At 42.2% G+C, this 25,190-nt stretch overlaps 2 protein-coding genes across 7 annotated transcripts in view; one reads left to right on the top strand and one right to left on the bottom strand.

The window, feature by feature from the left end:
- The window catches only part of LIN54 (lin-54 DREAM MuvB core complex component), a 40,974-nt gene extending 27,854 nt beyond the window's left edge, over positions 1-13,120 (bottom strand). The window contains exon 1 of one of the 4 annotated variants that reach the window (XM_069781682.1): positions 12,813-13,120. Coding sequence is in view for 2 of the 4 variants with exons in the window: in XM_069781673.1 (XP_069637774.1) it covers positions 3,659-3,695 (37 nt within the window). In the remaining 2 variants the exon portion in view is untranslated. Of the gene's footprint in view, positions 1-3,658; positions 3,854-12,172; positions 12,285-12,812 lie in introns of those variants that run through there. The other 3 variants (XM_069781691.1, XM_069781673.1, XM_069781701.1) reach the window with 3 other exon arrangements.
- An 82-nt stretch (positions 13,121-13,202) lies between these two features.
- Positions 13,203-23,711, top strand: COPS4 (COP9 signalosome subunit 4). 3 transcript variants are annotated; one of them, XM_069781718.1, is made up of 11 exons: positions 13,203-13,528; positions 14,507-14,633; positions 14,763-14,842; positions 15,613-15,764; positions 17,042-17,145; positions 18,016-18,169; positions 19,314-19,464; positions 20,637-20,807; positions 22,088-22,203; positions 22,561-22,645; positions 23,136-23,711. In XM_069781718.1, exons 2-11 carry the CDS (start codon positions 14,584-14,586, stop codon positions 23,267-23,269), a joined length of 1,197 nt encoding a protein of 398 aa, XP_069637819.1. In that variant the 5' UTR covers positions 13,203-13,528; positions 14,507-14,583; the 3' UTR covers positions 23,270-23,711. The 3 variants fall into 3 exon arrangements, with proteins under 3 accessions (XP_069637819.1, XP_069637813.1, XP_069637830.1); XM_069781712.1 differs by lacking the exon at positions 14,507-14,633 and having other exon boundaries at positions 13,205-13,528; XM_069781729.1 differs by lacking the exon at positions 14,507-14,633 and having other exon boundaries at positions 13,206-13,524.
- Positions 23,712-25,190: the final 1,479 nt, after the last annotated feature.

Raw genomic sequence — 25,190 nt, 5'->3', positions numbered from 1 at the left:
GTTGATAAAACATGCAAAGCAGCCACACTAAACAGGAAAATCAAAAGAATCAATAAAATAAAGCACACTGATATGCAAACAAGTAAACAAAATGCAAGACATAACAATGCCTGTATTTTACAGTAACTAACTTCATCTTACTACATCTCCAGAAATGGCCCCATTTCACTAAGATAAGAATAGCTAACCTTCCAGTCTGCAATCATGAACAGTTCAAGTGCAGCACTTACATGAGGATATGTTACAAAATCATCAGCGAGGTTATGTACTGCAAGGAAACCTGTTCCAAAATTCAGATTACTCAGCAATAAGGCTGCTGAGACCAACTTTACAGGATGTCCCGGGATGATGCTGCATGTTAGCAAGATCATCACAATGAAGCAGCGGATGAAGGGACTCGTCACCATTTGTGGCCCCGTTAGCAGTCCCTTTCCTGTTCTTAGTATACAGCACAGGCCTGGTGGCACTCAGCCATGGGAAGACTCTGGTATAACTCGACAGGTTCAAGAACATCAGACCTGCCTTAAGTCATTTGCAACATTCATTTTAAACTAAATTCTGAAGTGTCGCTTTCACCAGAAAACAGGCAAATCGAATCAGTAACAGCTTTTGTATGAGCACCTATCTCGAAGTACAAAAACCCCCGCCCCCAAATCAAAAGCTTCATAAATGCATTAAGTCCAACATAGCCCCTAAAATAGCAGGGATTCTCTTGGGATCTGTAAAACTGTTGTTGCATGCTAAGCAAATGCTAACTGAAACCAAGTATCTTTACCAGATACAGCAGCTAGTAGTTCTTTAAAGCTGGGCTAGATGCACACACTTGAGCATAGCATTATTAAGAGCCAGCAAGAGGAAGTACTTTCAACTTCCTGAGCTAGGAACTGCAAAAACCCTTAAAAAGAAGTATGAGGAATGACAAAACACCACAAAAAATCCCTACCCTCAAGAAGTCACCACTGGGTGATTGTCCAGGAGAAAAATCACATATGTGAAACTAGTTACTACATCACTAACCACAAGAAGATGGAAATATGACCATATATTCATTATTTCAATTTTCTTCCTGAGGGATGTAATGCAGGATACAGTTTTGCAGCTCCCCAAAAACAGAGAATCAGAATCCTTGCATTAACAGACTTCTGAGCATCTCTACACACCCTTGGTGCTGCAAAAGGCCAAGTCTTTGGAAAGCCAAATATCAATAAAGTTAAGAAGACATTATTAGCTTTTAAGAGAATCAAGGCATATGCCTAATAATGTGTAAAGTGTAAGGGAGAACACCAATAGTTGCAGTATCTTTCAAGGGTTTACTAAACCGGGTGGGCAGGAATGAGGCTGGAAACTAGGGTCAGGTGAATGGCAGAAAAGTAATAGTGGACAACCTAACAGGTAATTGTTCACCACAAGTACAATGGATTCTAAATGCAAATGTATGGGGGAAAGCCAAAATAATACAGTATCAGCAGTTAGCCAATACAAAAGGGATAACACATGGTATTTCCTTTGCCGAGATAAAAATGTGGCAACACAATCACTTCCGATTCAAATAAAGGTGGAGTAGGGGACTATCGGCAGGCTATGGCTCAGATTTGAAGATTTAAAAACTCAAAAACCCCAGAATATTCTTATGAAGTTATATTCATAAAGTCAGCATATTTCTCTTAATTAGTAAAGGTTTAAAAACATCATTTATTTAATTCCTAAATCCATTCATTACAACAAAGGCAGGAGTAGGAGGAAGTAGGGGAAATACAGAATGGATCCTTGATGATTTATCTGAGAAGCATGAGATGCTGTCAGCCACATGCAATCAAAGTTTAGGTGCTTAAATGCTTGTCAAATTTTTCAGCTTCTGCTTATCTGCCCTCTCCAATAGTGGCAATATGTAAACTCCAGAAGGCTGCTGACCTAAACCCCCCCCTTTTTTTGTATTAATACTTACAGATTAAACAGTTCAAAATTACCAGGCCTTGAGTAGATGGAAGATGCCACAAGAGATCCAAGTACGATCCAATGGGAACACTGCAGCAGCAATTCATTGACCTGCTACCATTCCCCTTCCTAATCTTCCAGCTCTTGGGATGGAGGGCGGGGGAGCATCTTGCAATTATTCAACCATGGAACAGTTACTAAGCTCTCCATGCTGCTATCATTGACATAACACTACAAAATATTGACAAGGACAGTCAAAACACAATGAACCAAAAAAAAAAAAAAAATCAGAGGAACAAACAGAAGATATTATTTGTAGACATGCTGGGAAAAAACAAACAAACAAGGTATTTTACTTAAGTTTTCAAAATTTGTGTCCTATTGTCTTCAAAACAGAAATGTTTTACCAACATATTGATATGAAATACACTGCCTTCACCACAAAAATCTTTAGTCGATCATACCCAAAGCTTTAGAAGTGATGCACGCAACATGACCACATCTTCCTTCAGCTCAACTGTTGTTACAAATACACTTTTACACTTAGCTATCCTGTGACCTGTAGCTGTTTTCTTCACATCAAAACTAATTCTCACATACAAGGAATCACAGCATGCTACCACAGAAATTAGATTACACACACACCGAGTACAAAAGCAATTTTTACAATCAAACTAACAAAGACATGGTACATAAGCAAAAATCCCCATGAGTCACAGAGAACCTTTCAAGCAAAACAGAAGCTAGACAGAAAGAGGAAAAAAGCCACAACTAAGTTTTGATGAAAGCAGCATGTCATACAAATTGGAAATGGTTGAATTACATTACACGTACATGTGAGTGCATTGCTTGCTAGAAAACCAGCATTTTAAAACACTCAGATATCTAACTCAGAATTGGACAACCCCCTTTTCACCATAAGAAGAAAATACTACATTGCCCAAACATACCATCAATTACAAAACAAGATTAGTAAGGAAGAACATTCTAGCCAAAAAAACCAAAACCAAACAAAACTTCAAGCACTCACCCAGAATCATTAGTATCTAGAAAACTAAACCACTTAAAGGTCAAATTACTTTCCCATGCATGGCTCACAGCTGTTACCTAGCTCTCACATGCTAGTTAAATGGCCATTAAGAAGGGAGCAAAACCATACCATTTTACTAGTATTGGTCTGCATTTCAAGCCGTGTGCATGTTTCAAATTTGCACAGATATTTCAATCATCAGTCGACACTTTCAGTGTTTGCTATTTGTGGCTCACAGCAAGCCAAAACCTTAGACTTCCATGTCGTTCTGAAGATGGACCAGGATCAGCAAGCTGATGATAAAATCTGCTTCTCAAGAACTACTCGGTGCCCTTTAAGAGTCTAATCCTCACCGGTGCTAAGTAAATTCCAGAGTGCACAGAAGAGCAAAGGCATTACTATTATGTGAATGCTGCCTGCCGATCTAACTGCAATGTTCTGCAGAAGTAAAAGAACCTTGACACGTATATTTTTCAAATGACTGGCATGTCCAGGCTAAGAAGGAAGAAATAGACAAGTAATTAGGATAGCCATTTATGCTCTGATTACCAACAAATGCATGCTGTTGACCACAGAAAGACATTCCATACACATCTGTACATCCTCCTTTCCTCTTAAAAAGAAGCGTTGAAGGTCACTTTATCATGGTAAGGTTAAAGTCTTAAACACTGCTTGTTTTAGCACACACCTTACTTATAGCAACTTTCCAGGAAAGAACTTGAAATAACATTCATTGCAGCAGAATGCTTCAAGGCAGTCCAGTTTGCTTTCTTTAACTGGAAACAACGTTCTACTTTCAAGCAGAGTTTCACGCAAACTAAAAATAAAATAGAAACCAAAAATCAGAACATTTCCCTTCACCCTTCCCTTGGTTTGCACACCCGTTTCAGTCATCTTCACACCATACAGTAGCACAAAAGCTGAAAACCAAAACTGCACAGGCATTCTTATGATCATTAAATACATTCTGAAGGTATTCACTGACATGAACAATTCAATATTTGGGTTTGTAGATTCTAGGGCCTTAACATTTAATGAAGCATTTTTAACCTTATGGTCTATGCAAACTTTGTGGTGAGAACAAAAAAAAATAACCCCTAAATTAACTTCAAATTATTTTATTTCCTGCAGTGTTTAGGAAGCCAAAATTAAAGCATTAAGAATCTGAAGTTAAAATGAATATATATATGTAGTGAACTTGATTAAAAAACAAAACAAACAAACAACTGTCAAGCGTACTTATCACTAGGCCCAAGAAACACAGATTTCAGCCTTTAAATATAGCTTGAAATAAAGGTCTTGCTTGCCAAATTCTGGACGCCTCTTGAATGCGGGGCTACAGAAGACTTAGAAGACACAGCGATATCATACCAAGAACACTCTTAAATTAAAACAACAAGCATGAAAACTGCCATCACAGGCTTGGTATTGAGTTCCCCACAGACTTTTAACAGTCTGTTGTCATATTGGGCACCTTTTAAGATAAGGCTTGGTGCCAGCAACTTCAGCAAGAGTGCATTTTAGCACTGTATTTATGAGCTAAGGTTAATCACAACAGAATTGTAACCTACCAATTTTATTGAGACTTTGCAAATCAGGAGGCACAATCATTTTGCGGTGCATTACATATACACTTCAGCAGCGCAGGTGTACATATAATAAAGTACAGGTACAATACATAAAGTTCATTCTAACAAAAACAAAACCACGAACAACACTGATTTCAGTGGGGTATTTCATTTAAAAAAAATATGCTAACATGGTACAGAAAATAACTTTGTCCTAAAAACTTAATTCCTTATGCGTCTTATGCAATCATATGATTATTTTCAAAGTTAGAATAACGCAGAGATGAAAACCAGATAAAAATCTAAGACCATAAAATGCAATGCTTCAGCATAGCGCTGTCAAGATTCAGACAGCAGTGAAAGCCATTATGGCCACTACTGTTTTTTAAAGTTATCCTAGAAATCTAAGTTGGCTTTCTTCATTTTTGAGTCCAATGGAGCATTGAAAGAAAAGTAAAAATAGCTCAACAAACAGTTATATTGCAGTGATTCACCAGAAAACATGCTTCTAGCTGCAGATCTCAGCAGCTTTACCAGCCTTAAACATGACAACACTTAACAAGTACAGAATATATTTACTTACAGAAGGACTGAGCTGAAGATAAATAGCTTGCCTGCAGGCAAACCATGACATGGTTCAGATGCCAAAAACCACTATTACCCCCTTCCTCCCTATTTAGTCTCCAGATAAAGCACCTCTGTATTCCTTTTGGGGAAAATTTATTTAAATAACCATGCAATAGCTGACTGGCTTTTGTGGAATGAAATTGAGTCAAGAGATCAATTTAATAGAAGAAACGGGAATTTCAGTGAAATCTTCATCTCTGCTCCAGTACCATGTGAACCACTTCAAATGCAGGCTTCTCAGACCTCTGAAGTCTCATTTATCATAACAAAAAAGGTTGAAATGCTTCTGAAACACAAACTGATAAATTTCTTTAGGTGTACACAAGAAAACCAACAGTTCAGCTTTCAGACAAACACCTCAAAAAAATATCTTACAGATAGGACTAGCCAGAGAAAAGCATTGCAGTGACTAGGACTACACATTCTCTGTTACAACTTTGTTTTCAATAGCATGAAAGCAACACAGATACAGTAAATATCTTACTCTATCCCTGGAGATGCTTTATTCCAGACAGCATACCAAGGCCACCTGGAAGGAACACATCTTTGCACACACCCCCTGTGCTGCTCAATATACACCTTTCTGCCTTTACAGGATACCATTCCCAATTTGACTTCCATGGCAAACATGCTCTCCCACCAGTTGGACAAGTCACCTCTACACTGTCCAAGTTGAAACAGATCCAGAAGGTTAATCTCATTCTCAGAATTAATAAGAGAAGAAATAATTATACACAAAGCCTTAATTGTGTGTCTCCATGCAAAAAGTTGGGTTTTTTTTATGTTGCAAGATCACCTAGCTGATAGCTTCCCTCTCTACTACATCTAAGACAACTTTGTATACACAAAAGAAGCTTTTGCCAACTGTCAATTTATAATTTTGGGGACTGGAGATTAACAGTGTTGTTATATGTGACAGGACATCAAAGCTGACCTGTAGCCTTCGCAGGTTATCTGCTGTGACTCAGCTGCCCTAGTTGATCGCTGCACTGTGTTAAAGCACCACATACCCACAATGAGCTGGATGCACCTGAATCAGAGGGTGTCTCAGCACCTCAGTTATGTTCGCCCAGAATCCAGCTCAGGACATGCACCCGAACAGCTCTGTGACAAACTGTGCAGTCTATCAAAACCAACTGAGCAGCAGCAATATAAGTGACTATGGGATGAGTTTGTGCAAAAATTGTATAGGATCTGCATTACTGAGGGTAGTCTAGGTTCTTATTATCTGGACAACTAAGACATAACTCTCTTCCAAGGACAAAGCTTATTTCGCAGCCATAAACAAATATTAGAAGCAGAAGCAAATGTAACAACTCATGATAACAACGTCATTAAGAATCTTTGTTAAGAATCCAGGACAACCAACTTGTCAAAGCTTTTTATTCAACCTTTGTCTTTTTGCTGACATAACATCAAAACTCACCTTCCCATTCAACAGAGAGAACGAGCCCTTATTTTTCCCAGTCATTCCAGTAGCAATGATAAAAATTCACACATAGCCTCCCTCTTTCATGTTTTCTGCTTCTCTCTTGGGAGAATCCATAGCTCATATGCAATTCTTAATTTTTTTTCTTCACAGGAAACAGAAGTGACAACCTTTGCTAATATCATTGTAGGTGCTAAATTGACTGCAGTCTTGTTGATCCCTCTGCTGTAGCTAGTTCACAGCACTGGCACCAGAACTATTCTTTGCAAGCAGAAAAAACCCACTCTTCATTTAATGTTCTGGACATTAACCCAACAAATAGAAGAAACTTATTTCAAGATTGAATACAGTACATAAAAACGTAAGGCTCAGACTTCCCACAGATTCTTGACTGCTTGCTAGTGCAAGTGACATAGAACAGCTACTTCTGCAAAGCAGAAACAAGCTACAGTTAAGAAAGTAAAGATCACTTGTTTGCCTAAGTTGATTTCAAAGGAAAACAAAAATCTTAGAGAAACAAATAATTTTATTGGGTCATTTTATAACCAAAAAAAACCCAAAGAACATGCTAGTTCACTTCCTTGTTTGCTGTGTTCTCCCACCCCTTTTTGCCAAGTACATACAAGCGCACATCAACTATTCCAGGCAACTGAAATTCACAAAGATCAATGGCACAAAAAGATAAGAAATGCAGTTCTTAAGAAACTCTTGACACTGGATGTGTTTTCTCTCATTTGCTAGAAAAGTCTTCATAGAAGCATATGTATACCCAAGATTCATCCCATACTGCTGGCATATTATCAAATGAAAGACGACAATTGCACGTAGGCAATCTTACTGTACTACAGTTCTCCTAATTAATTGCAATCCTTCAATTTTGCTACCATTTCAAGAATGGGTAAAATAGTGTCATTCATTTTGTGCATTTCCTGTTTTCTTACTCTCTCTGACACTCTACATTTTGTCTCCAAAATTGAAAGGTTTGTTTTGTCATAAAGCAAAGAATTACAAAATCACTCAGCACTGCATTTTTTTCAACAGAGAGTCTTTTGTTTAAGCTTACCGAGCTAGAGATTGCCTTAAAAAAATACATGTCATGAAACAAAAAAAGATTAATCCATAAGAAAGCTACGATTAACAAAGCTAAGTGGAAAAATTAATCATCTAAGACTGCAAACTCACCATGTTTGCTTGTGTAACAGCAGAGCAAAAGCAAATAATTTTAACACAGTAACAAAATATGCATGTGGAACACAAGACAAAATAATTTCTATTCTCTTTCCCATTCTCTACAGAAGACAAGATATGGAGGCAGTTTGTCTGCACGCTTCCCAGAGGATCATGGTTCCAGATTTATCAAATACAATACCAATAGCAAACTACAGCAAGGAAAAACCCCTGACCTCACTCCTTATCAAATGCTGAATACATAACTAGCGTAAGTATCCAGTCTTTTCATCGGTTACAAGGAATACTAAAAAGTATCAGGCATTCTTCACCACAAATTTAACCATCTATAGTAGCAAAATTCAAAATAATAGTTCCCAAGGCAACCATAATTCACTTAACCAACGCACACCGTTCCCTTCCCATTACTCTACATTCTGTTAAGCAAATGCTCCCTATGTGATGCACCATATGTACAACTGTGTACAGCATATCAGAAAAACAGGCAAGGTACACAAATTAGCAACTCCTATGTGTTTAAAGTAACACATCAAGTGATATGGACATGAGAGTTTTATATTAAACAGTTACAGTTTTTAGGGGGTTTTATGTTTTTTTTCATGGGAAGAAAGATTAAACTCATGTCACCACTGCCATGTTTATAACAGAGTTGCTAGCTGTTTTCTTTTTAAGAATGGCTGGAGGACAAAAACCAAACAAACCAACCACTTGCCCACATACCAGTTATGAGGAGATCCTTCTTGCCTTGGCAAGTTCTGGGTAATTTAGGCTTCCACTACAATTTTAAAAGGAAAACCAACAGCTAAAAAAACCTTATCTGTCAACAAACTTGTAATTACATATAATAAACAAGTAACTGCTACAATTTTTTAGCATTTACTGTGAAAAACATCCTATTGCACTATTTCAAATAGCATCCTTTGTTAGTTTGACCACTGCATACACATGATCAGCAGCATTACTTCCCTTATACTGCAATTCCCTGTGCGTATTAAGCCAGCACTACCACTAAAGCTCTCCTGTCCTCCTTTGGCATCTGCCTATTCATTTCCATACAAACATTTTCCCTCCTCTTTGTGCTAGCAAACATTTATGTAGCTGCAATGGCAGCCCAGATGAAGATGAGCTGGGTTAAAGCTAGCCATCCAAACCAAACTGTGGGTTGTCACAGCCTCACTTTCTCCACGCTGCTGACACTGGTGTTCAACCCAGGAAGAAAACTACTCCACAAAGTAGTGGGCAAATTCTGGTGGGTCAGCGTGCTGAAATAGCTTAGTTCAAAGTCTGTGAGCACCGGAACGGCACAAGGAATCGCACCACAGCAGACAATCCAGCTGGGTCGGGGGCTGGGGAAACCCAGGAACCTCCCTCGCCTCCCAGCCTGGCATTTGTACTCCCTGCACAGAAAGAAGGGGAAGAGTACAACCAACTCTTTCAGTGGTGGCAGAACACTAGACTACATGAGGCCACTTCGTGTAGATTCACTCCAACCTAGAACAAAAGCCAGGTTAATTTTAATGCAGACCAGTCTTTAACTGTGGTCGAGTAGCTGCTGAAGTGCTTACAAAGCACAACAGAAGGGGAAAGCACAGAAGAGTAAGAAGCTGCCAGGGAAGAGCAGAGCCATCCTCCTCACCAGCAAAGCAGCAACAAGTGCTCATGGGATTATAGCAGTGCATACCCACAATCTTCTCCCAAATAAATGGGAGAGTAACCCTTAGAAAAAAAACACTGAAAGCAAGTATGAAACTACAAAAGCTGTCAGAAAAGCTCTGCCCAGACACTACAATATTAACAATTAACTAGGTTTTAAAACAGAAAGCTTTCACTTGTTTGCAGATTGTGTCTCCTGTTTCATTCAAATATTTGGGGAGGAGAGCAGATTAAGCTATGTAGGCAGACCTGAGACCACTGGGAACTTTTTGATAAAAATAACATAAAAAACCCAAACAAAATACCCCCAAAAACTTATCTCGGGAACAACAGATTCATCTAAAGAAGTTTCAATAACATTCTTCAGATAGGCTTCTTAAGTCCATAGCAGAAACTCCAAAGGAAGGAGAAAAAAAAAACCAAACCAGCCACACCATAGAGATGGGGACTGGGTACATATCTGGAACTTGTACGACAGATCAGAGCAGAGCCCGAAACTAAGGACATAACCCTCACGTGGGTAGCAACATGTTCGATTGCAGAAGTATGGCTTGTGAAGGGGAACGACATCTGGATCTGGAACATGAGAAACCTGTATCTCTCGCATCATGTAGCTATGCACCCCCATCACTGATCCAGGGATTATTCCAGCAGTCTTGTTCTTCCCCATGCAAGAAAAACTTACTTATGTTTTCTGATGTTGTCAAGTGAGCAAGCTTAGTCACAGGCTGTACTGAAAGCCACATGCTGCTTATCGGTTTTCTAAGCAAGTAAGGAAACCAAGCTACCCAAATGTAAGGCCCAGCAAAATACAAACCCTCGAATCAAGAGGTCAAGAAACATTTTCCACTTCTTATTGGGAGCTCCTGCAGCTAAGAATAAAAAAAACAAACAACCATGAGTTTGTCTCCTAGGTATTTGTTATGAATGCCACCACTGTAGTATACAAATTCCATAGGACATTAAGATGTGCTTCTAACAACGTGAAGAAAGCACTACCTCTATAGCACAGGAAGGGAACAGAAGCACAAGCAGACCAAGTGACAGATAAGGAAGCACAGTTTGTTACCAAAGCAGATATCAAAACACCCCCCCCAATCTACCTTACTTCTCCCCCCCCCCCCCCGCATATTTTTCAATAAGGGAAAAGAATCTAAGGGGCTTTGACTGCTTTTCAAAAACCTAAAATAAAAGATATCCCAATGTATGAGATAACAATGTCTCTAAGGCTGAAATACAACAGCACTCTTCATCACCACACTTCAAACTTACCTGTGGTTAGCAGGTACTCAACCTGAAACCAGTTAAAGCTTTTAGAGAATTCTAGTCGAACTGTTCAGAGCATTCAGTTACAAACTATCTGAGCTTGGACATCACAGAAGTATAAGCAAACAAAACAACAGCAGTTTGGTCTTGACATGTAATCTGAACAATCAACCTTGCATAACAAACTACTGAAACTTACTGCCTTACAAGCATGAAGTACATTTTTAACCCATTAGAGAAACTGGACTGTATTTTTTAGCACACTCTCCAAGCCAGCCTTTAAGAGTGCTCAGCCTACAGAGCAATACAGCCATACATCTCTCTGTAGGTTGATAGAAGTCTGTACAAGGCATGTAAACAACAGTTATCGCTTGCTGATGCATACGTAAACCGGATGTCTTGGGCAATAAAAAAAAAAGACAAGTCTAACGCTTTTTATTTTACAAAAGGATTCCCCTGACAGAAGAAATATTCTCAGCTGATAACCCACTATTCTTCTTTCCTCCAATAAGCCAAAAAGCAATTGTGAATAAGCTAACCACACACACAAGACATTGCCTGTTATTGCCAGCTTTATGTAAATGTTGCAAAGAATATTCCAAATTATTTTTCTGTATTTTCTACAATAACTGTAACATATTTCAAGCAACTGTTCAGAAGGATGAACCTAATGAAAGATGATTTAAATATCTCTTCTTTCTTCACTTGAAAGACTAAGTCCAAGAGCTTTCGTCCTGTTCACACTATGTTCCAGTGGACAATTTCACGTGTTCTCAATGCCAACAGTGCTTTCCAGAACTCAAAACCTCCATACCAAATGTTACATAATTAGTACACGACGTGCTTCAAAGTCAAGGCCACAAATAATTAATAACAGATTCTGACCGTCAATACACCTCTTAACATGCAAGAGCAATGAAGATTGAAGCTGGGACTATCCCGAAAGATGGTCCAGCTAAATTCACTTGGAACTCAGAGGCTGTCCGTGGCCGCGCAGCAGCGTGCTGAAGGCACAGGTATGCCCTCGCTCGCGGGAAGTGTGGAAAACACCCCACACCGTTTTCACCGCACCCCACCCTGCAAAGCAGAGCTCCAGCAAGCACCCCCGCAGACAAAGGCGGGACGTCCTCACCCAGGACCATGTCCGGCGAGGTCCCGGCAGGCCCTGAGGGGGCAGCCCGGTCCCCACCGGCGGCCCACGCCAGCAAGTTTGGCGAGGACAGCGTCCCCGGGCCTAAGCCGGCCGCCACCGCCTCCCGCCGCCGCCACAGCCCCGGGCCCGGCCCCGCGTGCTCCCCACCGCCCGATGCAGTGTCCCGTGGGCCAGAAGAGCCGGGCCCCCCCCCGACCCCAGGCCCATCGAGGCGAGCCCCGGCGGCCGCGACCGTTGGCATCGCGCGACGCCGGCGACGGCCGCCCCCACCCCGCGGCCGTTACCCCTGCGCGCGCCCCCCCCCCCCCCCCGCGGGGCCTCACCTCATCGGCGGGCGGCGCGGGGGCGGCCGGGAGCCGCCGGGCTCCGTCAGCGGCCGCCGCCGTATTTCGAAAGATCCGCCATTTTCACCCCGTCACCACCGCCCCCCACGGCCCGCCCCCGCCGCACCTGCCCCCGCCGCGCCGCCCGGGCGCCCCGCCCCGCCTCGCCACCGCGCGCGGGGCGTCCCCCCCCCGCCCCCCCGCTGCCCCGCCGCCAAACCCCAACTGCTTCCGGACCGGCAGGGAAGGGGGCGGCGGCGGCGGGTCCCGCACACATCCCCAGCCCGAGAAGGAAGCCTCGCCGCCGGCCCCCCGCCGCCGTTTTAACCCCACCGCTTCGCGGCAGCTTTGGGTGCAACCGGTCTCAGCGAGCAGCGGTGACGAGACCCGCTGAGAGGGCATCCCCCGCGGCAGAGGGACGACCGGGACGGCTGTCCCCGCCAGCCCGGAGAGGTCGGCGGGGCCGCCCGGGAGCCCGCCCCGCCGCGGGGAGCGCGTCCGGCGGGGGCCGGGCCTGTACCTTCCCGGCGGGAGGCGGCTGTCAGCGCTCCGCCACTCCCTCCCCGCCAGCGGGGCCGTGCCCGCACCCCCTTTTTCGTCCTCCCGCCGCCGCCGCCGCTTTCCCGCCCCTCGCACTCACCGGGCGGGCGGGCGCTCTTCCTCCTCCGCCTCCTCCTCCTCCTCCGCCGCCGCTACCGATGCCTCTCGCCGCCGTCGCCGCACGCCCTCCGCGCCTCGCGCCGCCGCCGGCCCGGCCCCGCCCCCCCTCCCCTCCGCTACCGCGCCCGGCGGCAGCGGCGGCGGCAGCGCCCGCGACGAAGCCGCCGTGTTTGTTCAAAATCACGCGCCCCGCGCCATTCCCCCGCCGCATCCCATAATACTGCGCCGCGCCGCCCTGGCAACCGCCGGCGCAGCGCCCCGCGCGCGCGCGCGCGCGCCGCCCCGCCCCACGCTTCCGGGCCCGCCCCGCCCGTGCCGAGCCGCCCGCTTCCGGGGCCGCGTACGCCACTCGAGGAAGACACAGCCTTGCCCCGCGTCGAGGCCACCGACGCGCGATTATACACGTATATATCTCTGTACGTGCCGCCCTGCGGCCCCGGGAGGAGGCGGAGGTGTGTGGCCCGCCCCGGCTTTATCCCCGCGGCCGGGCTCTGCCCGCGCGGACGCTCCCTGCCACGTGACTCCGCCGCGCGGCGGCCCCTCTAGCCTGCCGGCGGCGCGGCTCTATGGTAGGAGGAGGTCTGCGGCGCGCGAAGGGGACGGCGGCGGCGGGTCGGTGAAGATGGCGGCCGCGGTGAGGCAGGACCTGGCGCAGCTGATGAACTCCAGCGGCTCTCACAAGGACCTGGCGGGCAAGTGAGTGCCGGCGCCGGCCTCCCCATGACGGGGCGAGGCGGGTGAACGGCTGTTCGGGGTTACGGCCGTGGGGGGGGTGGGGGGGCTGCCGGGCCCTGGGCGGGCGAGGCGGCTCTTGTCCAACGGCCGCGCTTCTTTAAATAAAAAGAAGAAAGAAAGAAAGATTTCACTTCATGATTCTGTCATTTTTTATTTATTTTTCGTTTCCAACGACGGCTTGCTCTGTGCTGGTGGTGTCCTGTCCTAGTGCAGGCTTCCGCGCGGGGCCTTACCCCTTCGCCGTTGCTCCCTCGTGTCTGCCCGCCGCCCCTCAGAGTTCGGCTGCCCTGCCCTTCGTCTGCGTGAAATTGATAGGTCGGGGAATTTTATTTTCCTCGGCTGCTGTAGATGTGTCAGTAACGCCATTATTATTACTTTCGTTGGGTGGGTGTTTTGAATGGCAAACCTTAGGGTTTGAGCTACTCACAGTGCTATGTGTCACATAGATTTTCTCTCCCCCGAGGGTTCAGTCAAATGTCGATCAGTCACATGAAATTATTCGAGTCCCAGTCCAGTTGCTTATTTTATAGAGGAACTGCTTCACTTCTAGATGTCTTATGTAAAAACTTGGAAATGCTCCCTTCAAAAAGTGGCTTCAGCGTGAAGGTAGTACTTCACCAGTATTGCACACACTGAGGTTATGGCCCAGGCAAAGTTTATTTAGCTTTATGAAGCTTGAAAACTGGAGTTGCTATTTTTGCAAGAATAAACACTTAAGAATTGTCTGTGTCTGTGCTCACGTCAAGTGGCTGTAACATACTATTTACCTCCCACTCCCAACGCTGTTTCTCCTTCTCATAAAATATGGCATTTTGAACATTTGACTAACTTTTTACATTTTAATCCATGAGCGATATAGTTTTCGTTACTTTTTCTGTGCACTATCCTAGGGACGTGATTTTTTTTTTTTAACCTTCAAAATTGCGTGTGTATTCACAGATAACAAAATGATGAGCTGTGTTATCTGAGAATCTAGTCCTGGGATTTAAAAAGAGCCAGATACCAATTCCAGGTGAATGTTCCTGACATGTGAGCACAAACACTTTGGAAAATGGCTACCTCAAAGGTATAGAAAATATAAGCAAAAGTAGGGCTCTGACATAGAAAATAAGCAAAGAAACAACTTGTTAGTGAAAAAATGTGCCCTATGAGTGATTTTTTTTTTTTTTTTTTTTTTTTTTTAATCTGTGGACAGATACCGTCAAATATTGGAAAAAGCCATTCAGCTGTCGGGTGTAGAACAACTTGAAGCTTTGAAAGCTTTTGTAGAAGCAAGTAAGTGTGTCTGGTATAATCGGTTGCACACTGAGTGAAGGCCAGAGGTCTGTGGAATTGCATATTTGTTAGCTCTACATAATGCTATGTAACTACCTGATATTTTGGTCCTATTGGATCTCAAACACAACTAGAAGAGGAACCATCATCGCCACATTCAGAAGTTAAGGGAGTTGTTGTAACTTTCCAACCTGTCAGAGTGACAGTGTTGGAAGGTTAAAACATAAAATAGTCTCTCTTGAATGCTAAAATTGATGCTGGATGCCAAGCGGTATTTAAACTAACAACTCTCTTCTTCCCTCATCTCAAGCTAGTTTGAAAAACTGTCAAGAAGAAATGGTTAGGAGTTTTTTGTGTTGTATTGGATGTTTGGCTTATTGAATACTCTATAAGTTATACCTGTTGTAATTTTTTTAAGTTTAGAATAAACTTAGTGAAATTTAATCTAAAGGTTTGCTTTGTCCAAGATGTTTCAGCAACTGAGAACAGTGATTCAGAATGAAACATCTTTCTAAACGATAAATCAAAGTGAGAAATTCATTATTATGTCAGGGGTTAGAACTCTGGTGACCTCTAGTGTAAACAAGCTGTTTCTGAGAGAAAAAAAAAAAAACTTTTAAAAACAAAGAAAAAACCCCCTTTCATTTGGATACAGATTTAAAAACTTGAAATATTCAAATTTAAGATAAAAGCAAATGATCACTTACCATGAAGGCACTGACAGGCATTGCATCCATGTTGTATTTTTCTTCCATGCGTCTCTGAACCAGTGGTGAACGAGAATGTCAGTCTAGTGATCTCGCGTCAGCTACTGACAGATTTCTGTACCCATCTTCCAAGTCTTCCTGACAGCACGGCCAAAGAAATTTACCACTTCACCTTGGAAAAGATACAGCCTAGAGTAATTTCATTTGAAGAGCAGGTGAGAGATCAATGATGAGGGGTTTTTGGTTTGTGGGCTTGGCTTTGGGTTTTTTTCCCTTATCTGCTGACTATTTTAAGTCTTTAAAAAAGCTGTTCAAAACAGATATTCCTACTTAGAGTCCAGTTTTGCATTCCTGTACTTGCAAAACCCGAGCTAAATGGAGAGAGTATTTAGGACTGTGCAGAGAATACAGACTTTGTTTTTTCATCAGGACGCTGGGCATGTAATTCCTCTGCTACCAGAAAATGGCTTCTTACAATGAAACAATAATTGAGCTACTGGAGGTACTGTCAAGAGACAGACTGGTACTCATTGTCTTGCATTTTACCCAACTAATGGAACAGGCAGGTGATGTAAAGACAAGCATCCTGACAAATAGCTTTTGTTTCAAAATAAATATCTCTCTGTGTGTGTATTTTAGCCATAATCATTTTACCAGAAGAAAATGTTTTCTTGAAATCCCAATTCTAGTTAACTACTGAATGTGCTGCAGTTCTTTTTCAGTTCAGTTCTTGGGTTTGTTGTATGAGTATTCACCATCATCTGAGATGGTGATAAGAGTTCTTATGGAAGATGTTTATATAAAAAGCCTTTATTTTTATTTGAGAAGAGAATCAAGGCAGTTTCTGCCATGATTTATATTTGCTTCTCTTTATCCTTTGTCTTTTTAAGCAGCTTTTACTCTATAAGTCTTAACTGAACATGCTTGCCTATATTTTATGATTATGCATAAATTAAATCCAAGACATCAGGTGATTTATTTTTTTTACCCACACTTCTGCTTATAAAACCCAGATTGTAAGCACTGATATTTTACCTGATGACAGCTGCTCTACAAAGTAGAAGTTTCTGCATAGGATCTAATCATAGTTCACCTCATTCATATCTCAAGATGTGATACGAGGTATAGCTGCAATAAATGGCTTGTGAATCTTGGTGTTCCCGTTTCAACTCGAAAGCCTTGTTTCGTCTTTTTAAAAGCTTTATAAAAGGCTTTGTTGCTCCCTGAAGATAAACTCCTTTTATCTTGTCACAAGCTTAAGTGGAAATGCTTAAAATCAGCACTCAAATTTAAAAAGCTTGGTATTAAAGCTTGATCCAGGAGTCCCACACAGGACTCCTTGCGTGGAAAGAGTTGAGTGCATGTATGTTGCTGTGTCTGTGAATCTGGGGTATCGTTTGAGGGGATTCATGAACAAGAATAAATACTGTGAAAGTTAATACAGAACCATTCAACTTCTACAGTGTTTGCTATTGATTTTATTATTGTTTAGGTCGCTTCAATAAGGCAACATCTTGCATCAATCTATGAGAAAGAAGAAGACTGGAGAAATGCAGCGCAAGTATTGGTGGGGATCCCTTTGGAAACAGGGCAAAAGTAAGTACTATCCTAGACACAATTCTGTGTTGTTAAATATACTTGCTGCCTTTGTACTCAATGAGACCAGCGAGTGAGAGTTTGGGGGTTGCATATTTTTCCGGAGTTTCAGTAGTTCAAGCCAGAACTACTGCCAGATGACAAAAGTATAGCTTGATGTCTGTACGTTACAGTAAACAGTGTAGTGGATCAAAACACTGCACAAGAAGTTTTGCACTATTTATTAGTCTTGTTGATAAACAGCTTTTTTGATAGTATTTTACAACAATGCTTCTAAGGTTATTGAAAGATTCTTGAAAGGTAGCAGTTCTTCCACGTGTTTGCCTTTACAGTTCAAAATGAGGACATAGTTTGAAATTGGATATTAACAAATAGAGTTGAGGTTTTTTCTGGGGTTTTGTTTGTTTGTGGGTTTGTGTTTTTGTTTTTTTTAAGTCTAGAACCTTTGCTGTTACTTTCCTCCAGCTGTCCTTTCTATCCTCTTTCTCTGTATGCATGTAGAAGGAATTGCTGTAGGTTTTGCCCATTTAGCACCTATTTATTCCACTGCAAATTTGCTTCTTAACTCAAGTGGCACACCACTTATGACAAACTTCCAATCCAATAAAACCAGATTATTAGAGTGTACATTTGTGTCTTGCTGGACAGCATTATTTCTACTGGTGTTTGCAGGAGCCAGTTCTATACTGGCATTCATGTCAAATTTCCTTACCTTGAACAGAGAGCACTAATTTTGGTGTTAGGGAAGAAGAAAGCAGGGTAAAGCAAACGTTGCCAAGTGCTTAAGAATCATAATATATGTTTAGAACAGCTGAGAGCAAGGGTAGTTGTGGAGCAACTCTGAGCACTTGCTTTTCTGTTTCTCTACAGACAATACAATGTAGATTATAAACTGGAGACCTACCTGAAAATTGCCAGGCTGTATCTGGAGGATGATGACCCAGTTCAAGCAGAAGCTTATATTAATCGAGCTTCCCTGCTTCAGAATGAATCAACTAATGAACAGCTGCAAATCCATTATAAGGTTGTCTGACTTGCTTCATTGCTTTCTCTTTTAAAAAGGTGACAATTCCACATTGAGATGTTCTTATGCAGTGCCACTAAAACTTTCATAATGAAAAAAGAGACAAAGAGAAAAGCTTCAAAATGGTTTTGGGAGCTTCAGAGCCACATCTTAGCAATAATTAATCAGCTCATTCCTTATGGTTTGGAGATAAGTCTGTAAAGGTTCCTTAAATGCCAGCTTTACTGATTGAAAATAAAACTTAGGCTTCAAAACATCTGAAATATTGTTGAAAATATTGCCTCCACCTTTGTCTGTAAGTCTAAGGGCGGGGGGGAATCACATCCAATATTAGGGACAATGGAAGTCCCCCCCTTCCCTTTCCCCTCCCAGTAATTAAATACTAAGTCCCATCCATAAAAGTAGCTTTAAGTCTCAAGTAGTAAAGTAACTGCAGACCTTTCTGCTTATTTGTGGGTTTACTGTGTACATAGTTCATACACTTAATTTCTCAAACCACTTTAGTAACTGGGATGAGCAGTGATAACTACAGTGTGACAGTACCAATCAAATGCGGTGGTGTTTAAAATTCTACAACACAAAGCAGATGTGCCATGAGCTGTAATTCAGGGTGTGGTGGTTTTGGTTTGTTGGTTTTCCCTGTTCTTTTTTTCTCCCCCCTGTGCTATGTTTTAAAGCGTGCCCTCAGTTGGAAGTGTAAATATTTTCTGTAAGCATTAGAAAAGCACAAAGGATGGGAGAGAAGAAATATCAGATACTGTTACAGCACTGAAAGGGAAAAGCAAACACTTGAGACATAAATTGCTACCTCAGTGCTAGCTGTCAATGTCAATGGTGAAGGGGAAACTTACATAAGTACAATATCAGCTGCACAATATTTCATTTACTTAGTTTCTGGCATTTAGACATTTGAAATGTTTAACATGTGAATAGTGCTGGGAAATGCCCTTACAATTGCTTTCCATGATGCTTTAGCAAGGGCTTTACAAGTCAAACTAATTGTTCTAAGACACAAATTTCCTTAGGATGCAGTAGAGCAATATTTATGGGAGCTGTCACTTGATAAATGTGGCAATTTATGCACACCTATTTTATGCAGCCACCTCTGTTAGTTTTCTTTTTCTGACACATACTTTCTTTCTAGGTTTGCTATGCTCGAGTCCTTGATTACAGAAGAAAGTTCATTGAGGCTGCCCAAAGATACAATGAGCTCTCCTATAAGAGCATAGTACATGAAACAGAGCGACTGGAGGCATTGAAGCATGCTTTGCATTGTACTATTTTGGCATCAGCAGGTAAAATACACATTACGTTTTTGTGTAAAAGACTCAACACGCGTATTTCATATCCCCTGAAGCAAGTCAGCTTGTGTGTTACTTAGAATCATAGAATCATTTAGGTTGGAAAAGACCTTTAAGATCATCAAGTCCAACCATCAGCCATGCCCACTAAACCATGTTCTGGAGTGCCTTGTTTACGCACTTTTTGAATACCTCCAGGGATGATGACTCAACCGCTTCCCTGGGCAGGCTGTTCCATAACTGACAACCCTTTCAGTGAGGAAATTTTTCCTAATATCCAATCTAAACCTCCCCTGCCACAACTTGAGGACATTTCCTCTCGTCCTATCTCCAGCCACCTGACAGAAGAGACCAGCACCCACCCACCTCACTACAACCTCCTTTCAGGTAGTTGTAGAGAGCGAGAAGGTCTCCCCTCAGCCTCCTTTTCTCCAGACTAAACAGCCCCAGTTCCCTCAGCTGCTCCTCATAAGATTTGTGCTCCAGGCCCTTCACCAGCTTGGTTGCCCTTCTCTGGACACACTCCAGCACCTCAATGTCTTTCTTGTAGTGAGGGGCCCAAAACTGAACACAGTATTCAAGGTGTGGCCTCACCAGTGCCGAATACAAGGGAACAATCACTTCCCTGCTCCTGGTGGCCTCACTATTTCTGATAGAGGCCAGGATGGCATTGGCTGCCTTGGCCACCTGGGCACACTGCTGGCCATATTCAGCCAGCTGTCAACCAGCACCCCCAGGTCTTTTTCTGCTGGGCAGCTTTCCAGCCACTCTTCCCCAAGCCTGTAGTGCTGCATGGGATTGTTGTGTCCAAAGTGCAGGACCCGGCACTTGGCCTTGTTGAACCTCACTTGGCCTTGTTGAACTTGTGGGGAGGGATCCAAAATTTTGAACACGGTGTCAAAATTACCTGTTGGCATACTGTTAACTCAGAGTTGGATTAATTCTATGTCTTTGCCAATGATAAGGTGGCATCTTGGCTGAAGATGCAAAAGATAGTCAGTGGCAAACAGTGTTTTGGAACTGAACACAATCTAGTTCCTTCTTTGGTATAGCTTTGTTGGTTAATTGCATGTATTGAGAAAAAGAGACGATAACTTTCTGTTGTTTACCTTTAAATACTCAATGCCTTGGTGATGATTTATGAGAATTCTTCTTGACTCTCCTAGGACAGCAGCGTTCTCGCATGCTTGCTACACTCTTCAAGGATGAGAGATGCCAGCAGCTTGCAGCCTATGGGATCTTGGAGAAAATGTATCTTGACAGAATTATCCGTGGAAATCAACTGCAAGAGTTTGCAGCTATGCTAATGCCTCACCAGAAAGCAACTACAGCTGATGGTACATATTTCTCTGAAGCCTCATAATGCTAGGTGTTCATTCACAGCAGTTAGACTTGCCCAATGCAGTCAAGAAATGAGATGGAAAAGAATTTAGTATTGCTTATATGATTATTTTAAAATTTATTTTAAAATCTCCCAGCATGTTACCCTCCTGAATATAGTTTAATAGCAAAGCTTCTTAGCCATAGTTTGTCTTTCTGATTGGCTGTTAAGGTTTTGAAATACTCTTCTAGAAGATAACTTGTAAAAATCTTGGTTTTCTGTCCATGTACAGTCCTCCTCACTGACCAACTCCCGGTATTTCTAACCTTGCCTCATAGTTTGAGTCTCCGTCCTTTTGAGCTTCTCCAGTTCTAAGCACTGTTATAAATAGGATGCCTAAAAACACATGACGTGTGTAGGCCATAAACGGTCTGTGCAGATGATAAATTTATTTGAACTACTTCCTGACTTGACAGGAAGATGACAAATAGTGAGAGGGATGACTTGGACCTCACACTGCCTCCAAATTGTTTTCTCATCCATCTCGCTGACGTCTTATTAGCTCTGTTCTTCCTGGAACCTCTGAAGAGTGAGAAATAATGTGAAGTAATGACTTCACTGGAATCCTAAACACACTGGTCTCAATTTTCTAGATTGGAAGAATATTGAAGTGGATCCTAGTGAACATACTTATTGATTAAGGACAAATAAACAACTGTGTAATCACAGAAGTGAAAACTGGTTAAAGGTACTTTCTAACAATAAGCTGCAGTCCTTTCCTTGGGTCAATTTGTTGTTTATTTATAACCTGTACTGTTTGTCCATATAAGTTAAAGAACGCAGGTTAGTTGGTATTTAATAATGTCCTTATCTTCAGCTAGAGGTTAAGGGGCAAATGAGCTGAATTGTTAAAAAGAGAAATTAGATGAAGGTTTATCACTGTACAAGCATAGTAAGAGAGAGGTTAGTTGTACCCCTAAGAACTGTAATGAATAAAAGAAAAAACAATGGTCTTTCTATTTGGCAAGCTAGGAACTGATCACAGGAGGTCAAACTCCCTCAATTCAGATGTTGACTCTTGTAGCAAAATGAAGGACTCCACTTGATTGTTCTAGAAATTAAGTAAAAGGGTTTAAGCTACCTGTCTTAAAATCAACCACGTGCCGCAGATGCCTCTGGACATTCTGCACATGTAACCCTTGGGGGGAAAAAAGCATTTTCCATCTGCTCTACAATATAAATCAAGTATTTCAATCCTATAGTAATGGATTTTTTTTTTCTCATCTAACCCTTAAGGCTCCAGTATCCTGGACAGAGCTGTTATTGAACACAACTTACTATCTGCGAGCAAACTTTACAACAACATTACTTTTGAAGAGCTTGGAGCATTGCTAGAGATCCCTGCAGCTAAGGTATCAGTTTTCTACATCTTTTGTGAAAACAAGGAGCATCAGAGACGTAAGAAAATAGCTATGGTAAATATTAGGAGAATTAGTTCAATATTACAAAATAATTAATTATTCCATATTATGAGGACGGTTAAATAACTAGCACATCTTATGAGAAGGAAAGGTACATAATATGGAACGAACAATAGTGGAGTTAGATGCCACTGATAGTATGCTAATCATTTCATAATTAGTGTTGCCTGTAGGTTCGCTCCTGCAATGTGTGAAGATGTTGAAAAACCCATAAGGACTATTAAGTCTTAATCATTTTTAACTTCTTTCGGAATGGAAGAAGTTTCTAACCTCTTTTCATTATTTCAGGCAGAAAAGATAGCTTCTCAGATGATAACCGAGGGTCGCATGAATGGATTCATTGATCAGATTGACGGAATTGTTCATTTTGAGAGTAAGTTCAACCACAGTAGTTTGGTTTTTTTAGCACCATTCAGGTGAGCTTTTTGAGTTGCTGCTTAGAGGGTAAGGAAATTCAGTTTAATATCTTGTCTGAAGTGAGTTTGTGGTGTGTTGCTGTGGCCAGGAGGTGGCAGAGTTTGCCTTAATGGAAGACCACACTTCACCCATCCTCCCTACTATGCATTCTTTTACTCACAGGGAAGTGTGAATTTATTCCATCAGTCTCCTTGTAGGAACAGGTCCACCAGGAAGTTCTCTGTTCAGTTCTACTTTGCAATGCAGGAGTTAGGCTTGTAACAGACAGCCAAAATCGTTGTAGCTTTTGAATTCAGAAACAAGCACGATGTAGTTCAAGGAAGGCTTCCTCTGTGAGGTAGGTGAGGGCAGTGGCAGAAAAAAAGGTTGCAGTTGAAAAGGCAAGGGAATTGTTAAGATTTACTTTGTTTTCTATGGGTTGGTTTTTGGGTTGTTTTTTTTTTCAGCCCGTGAAGCTTTGCCAACTTGGGACAAGCAGATTCAGTCACTGTGTTTCCAGGTTAACAACCTGCTGGAGAAGATAAGTCAGACAGCCCCAGAATGGACAGCGCAGGCAATGGAGGCCCAGATGGCTCAGTGACTGTGCAGCCATTGTCTGAATGGAGGCAATCAACTGCCTGCTGTGCTGGAAGAAGGGAACTGAGTAGGACTGTGAACCAAAGGAATAACCCACCTTCATTTCCGCACCTTCTGCTTTCAGTCTGGCTTAGGAGACAATTAAGTGATACCGTGTTTGGTGTGACAGTCCCTCAGTTCTCTGAGCATAGAATGATGCTGTTGCTGCCTCTGCATTGCACTCTGCTGTCTGAAAGCTGTGGTTTCCACGTAGAAGAAGCTGTAAGGTCTGCGGCAAGCTTTGGTTTTGGTTTATTTAATTTTATTTTTTTTCCCCTGCATCGCTATAGCTTTGTAGCCCATTATGTCCTATGATGCTTGTCCTGCTGTGAAAATACAAGTGCCATGTTTCTTTTAGTTGTAATTATTCTAATAAAGGCTGGAATGAGCGACTTGGTTTAAGTGTTGCAGAGACCTGTTGGGTTTTTTTCCTCTTAAGCAGTAATTAGAAATAAGTTGAATTTTTGGAATTGTCGGTTTCGGTCCCTGAAAATGTTAAATCAAAACCAGCTTTTTTTCCTTCTGTGTTTATAAAATGCAAGTCTTACATCTTACCTGAAGGAAATACTGACCCTTCTTCTGCATTGGTGCAGCAGGGCACAGAATTATCTGTGCTGAGAGATGGAGTAAAGACCGGTGTTCCCAAGAGAGCTTGTTGCAATGATACGGTAAGTGATGAGAACATAGCACATGCCAAATAAGGTAAACCAAGCATGCTTTTTGTTTTATTTTCTAGGTCAGCATGAATTGGTAATTTTACAAAAGTATCCATAGTGTAATTTTACAAAAGTATCCATAGTGGTTTTTTGGAACTGGAGGTGTAACGAGAGACTTTGACAAGTAGGGATTCTGCACTACAAAAGATTAAACACCTTCTGCAACTGGAGTGGCTGGAGAATACTGCGCAGTTTACTTACATAATGAGATACAAGGACTAGGTAAGCGTGTCATGTGATAAGCAGGACTAACTTGAAATGCTTAAGCACAGCAATAGAGTATCAAAGTGGCCCTTCTGATATTCATCATTCTGGAGTTGTGTCTGCCAGATATACGAGTTTTATTGTGTGATTTGCTGGAGAATTTTTCACAGAGAGCTCTTCTGGTAATGGAGAGCCAAGGCAGAGTTTCATCAATAGCTGTGCCTGTCCAGAGGTGATGTTTTAGTCTGAGGTGATCTCATTCAAGTTGTAATTCCAGCGTTGGTGTGAATTACCTTAGCTCCTTTTTCATTTCAGTCAAGTAATAATACTATTAATTAGTTTTCAGTCTACGTTCATCCTAGTCTTTTTGTCTCAAAATCTGGAGGATGCTGATGTCTTCTCAAGTCAAAGGTTTTGGCTTAATCCACAATGCCTTCATTTTTGTTTTGCCCCCCCCCCCCCCCTTTTTTTTTAAATTGTGTTTATGCATTTATATTTGTAGTGCTTTAAAAAAGCCAGGAGCCTAGTGAAGCGTGGTTCATCCATAAGTAGGATGGACTTCTGTCAACCTGGCAGGTGATATTTCCGAGTCCCAAAATAACTGGCCAAGTAAGTTATTATGGCTCCTGGTTGGTAGCATCCTTTAGTTTCTCTGGGAGGGGGAGTGGTGACAGAGCAGCTGTGGGAGCAGGAAGGAACTGCTCACCTCTTGACAAGTTTACTATAAAAGAGCAGAGGTGGAAGATTTTCCAGATCCTCATTACACATAGAGGTTGGGTGGCTGTTGTCCTTCAGTGTGGGCTGACATAGTCTAGTATAAGGGTCTCTGTCTACTAGGGTTGGTGTCTGGCACTCTGGATGCTCACCTCCAATACCCACAAGAGTCATCTGTCTTACTATATAGCCTCCTGCATTACCCTGTAACATGGCAAATATAAGTAATTTATTGGCTATGGGAGAGATGCT

The sequence above is a fragment of the Haliaeetus albicilla genome, chromosome 1 (assembly GCF_947461875.1).
Source record: "Haliaeetus albicilla chromosome 1, bHalAlb1.1, whole genome shotgun sequence".
NCBI classification, from domain to species: Eukaryota; Metazoa; Chordata; class Aves; order Accipitriformes; family Accipitridae; genus Haliaeetus; species Haliaeetus albicilla.
The sequence above is the reverse complement of the archived record's forward strand: the minus strand, read 5'-3'. Positions and strand labels throughout refer to the sequence as shown.

Coding starts and splice junctions, on each gene's coding strand:
- COPS4 (XM_069781712.1), top strand. CDS start 13,455: ATGGCGGCCGCGGTGAGGCAGGACCTGGCGCAGCTGATGAACTCCAGC. Junction 20,808..22,087: donor GAAAGCAACTACAGCTGATG/GTACATATTTCT, acceptor CTAACCCTTAAG/GCTCCAGTATCCTGGACAGA. Junction 22,646..23,135: donor CGGAATTGTTCATTTTGAGA/GTAAGTTCAACC, acceptor TTTTTTTTTCAG/CCCGTGAAGCTTTGCCAACT.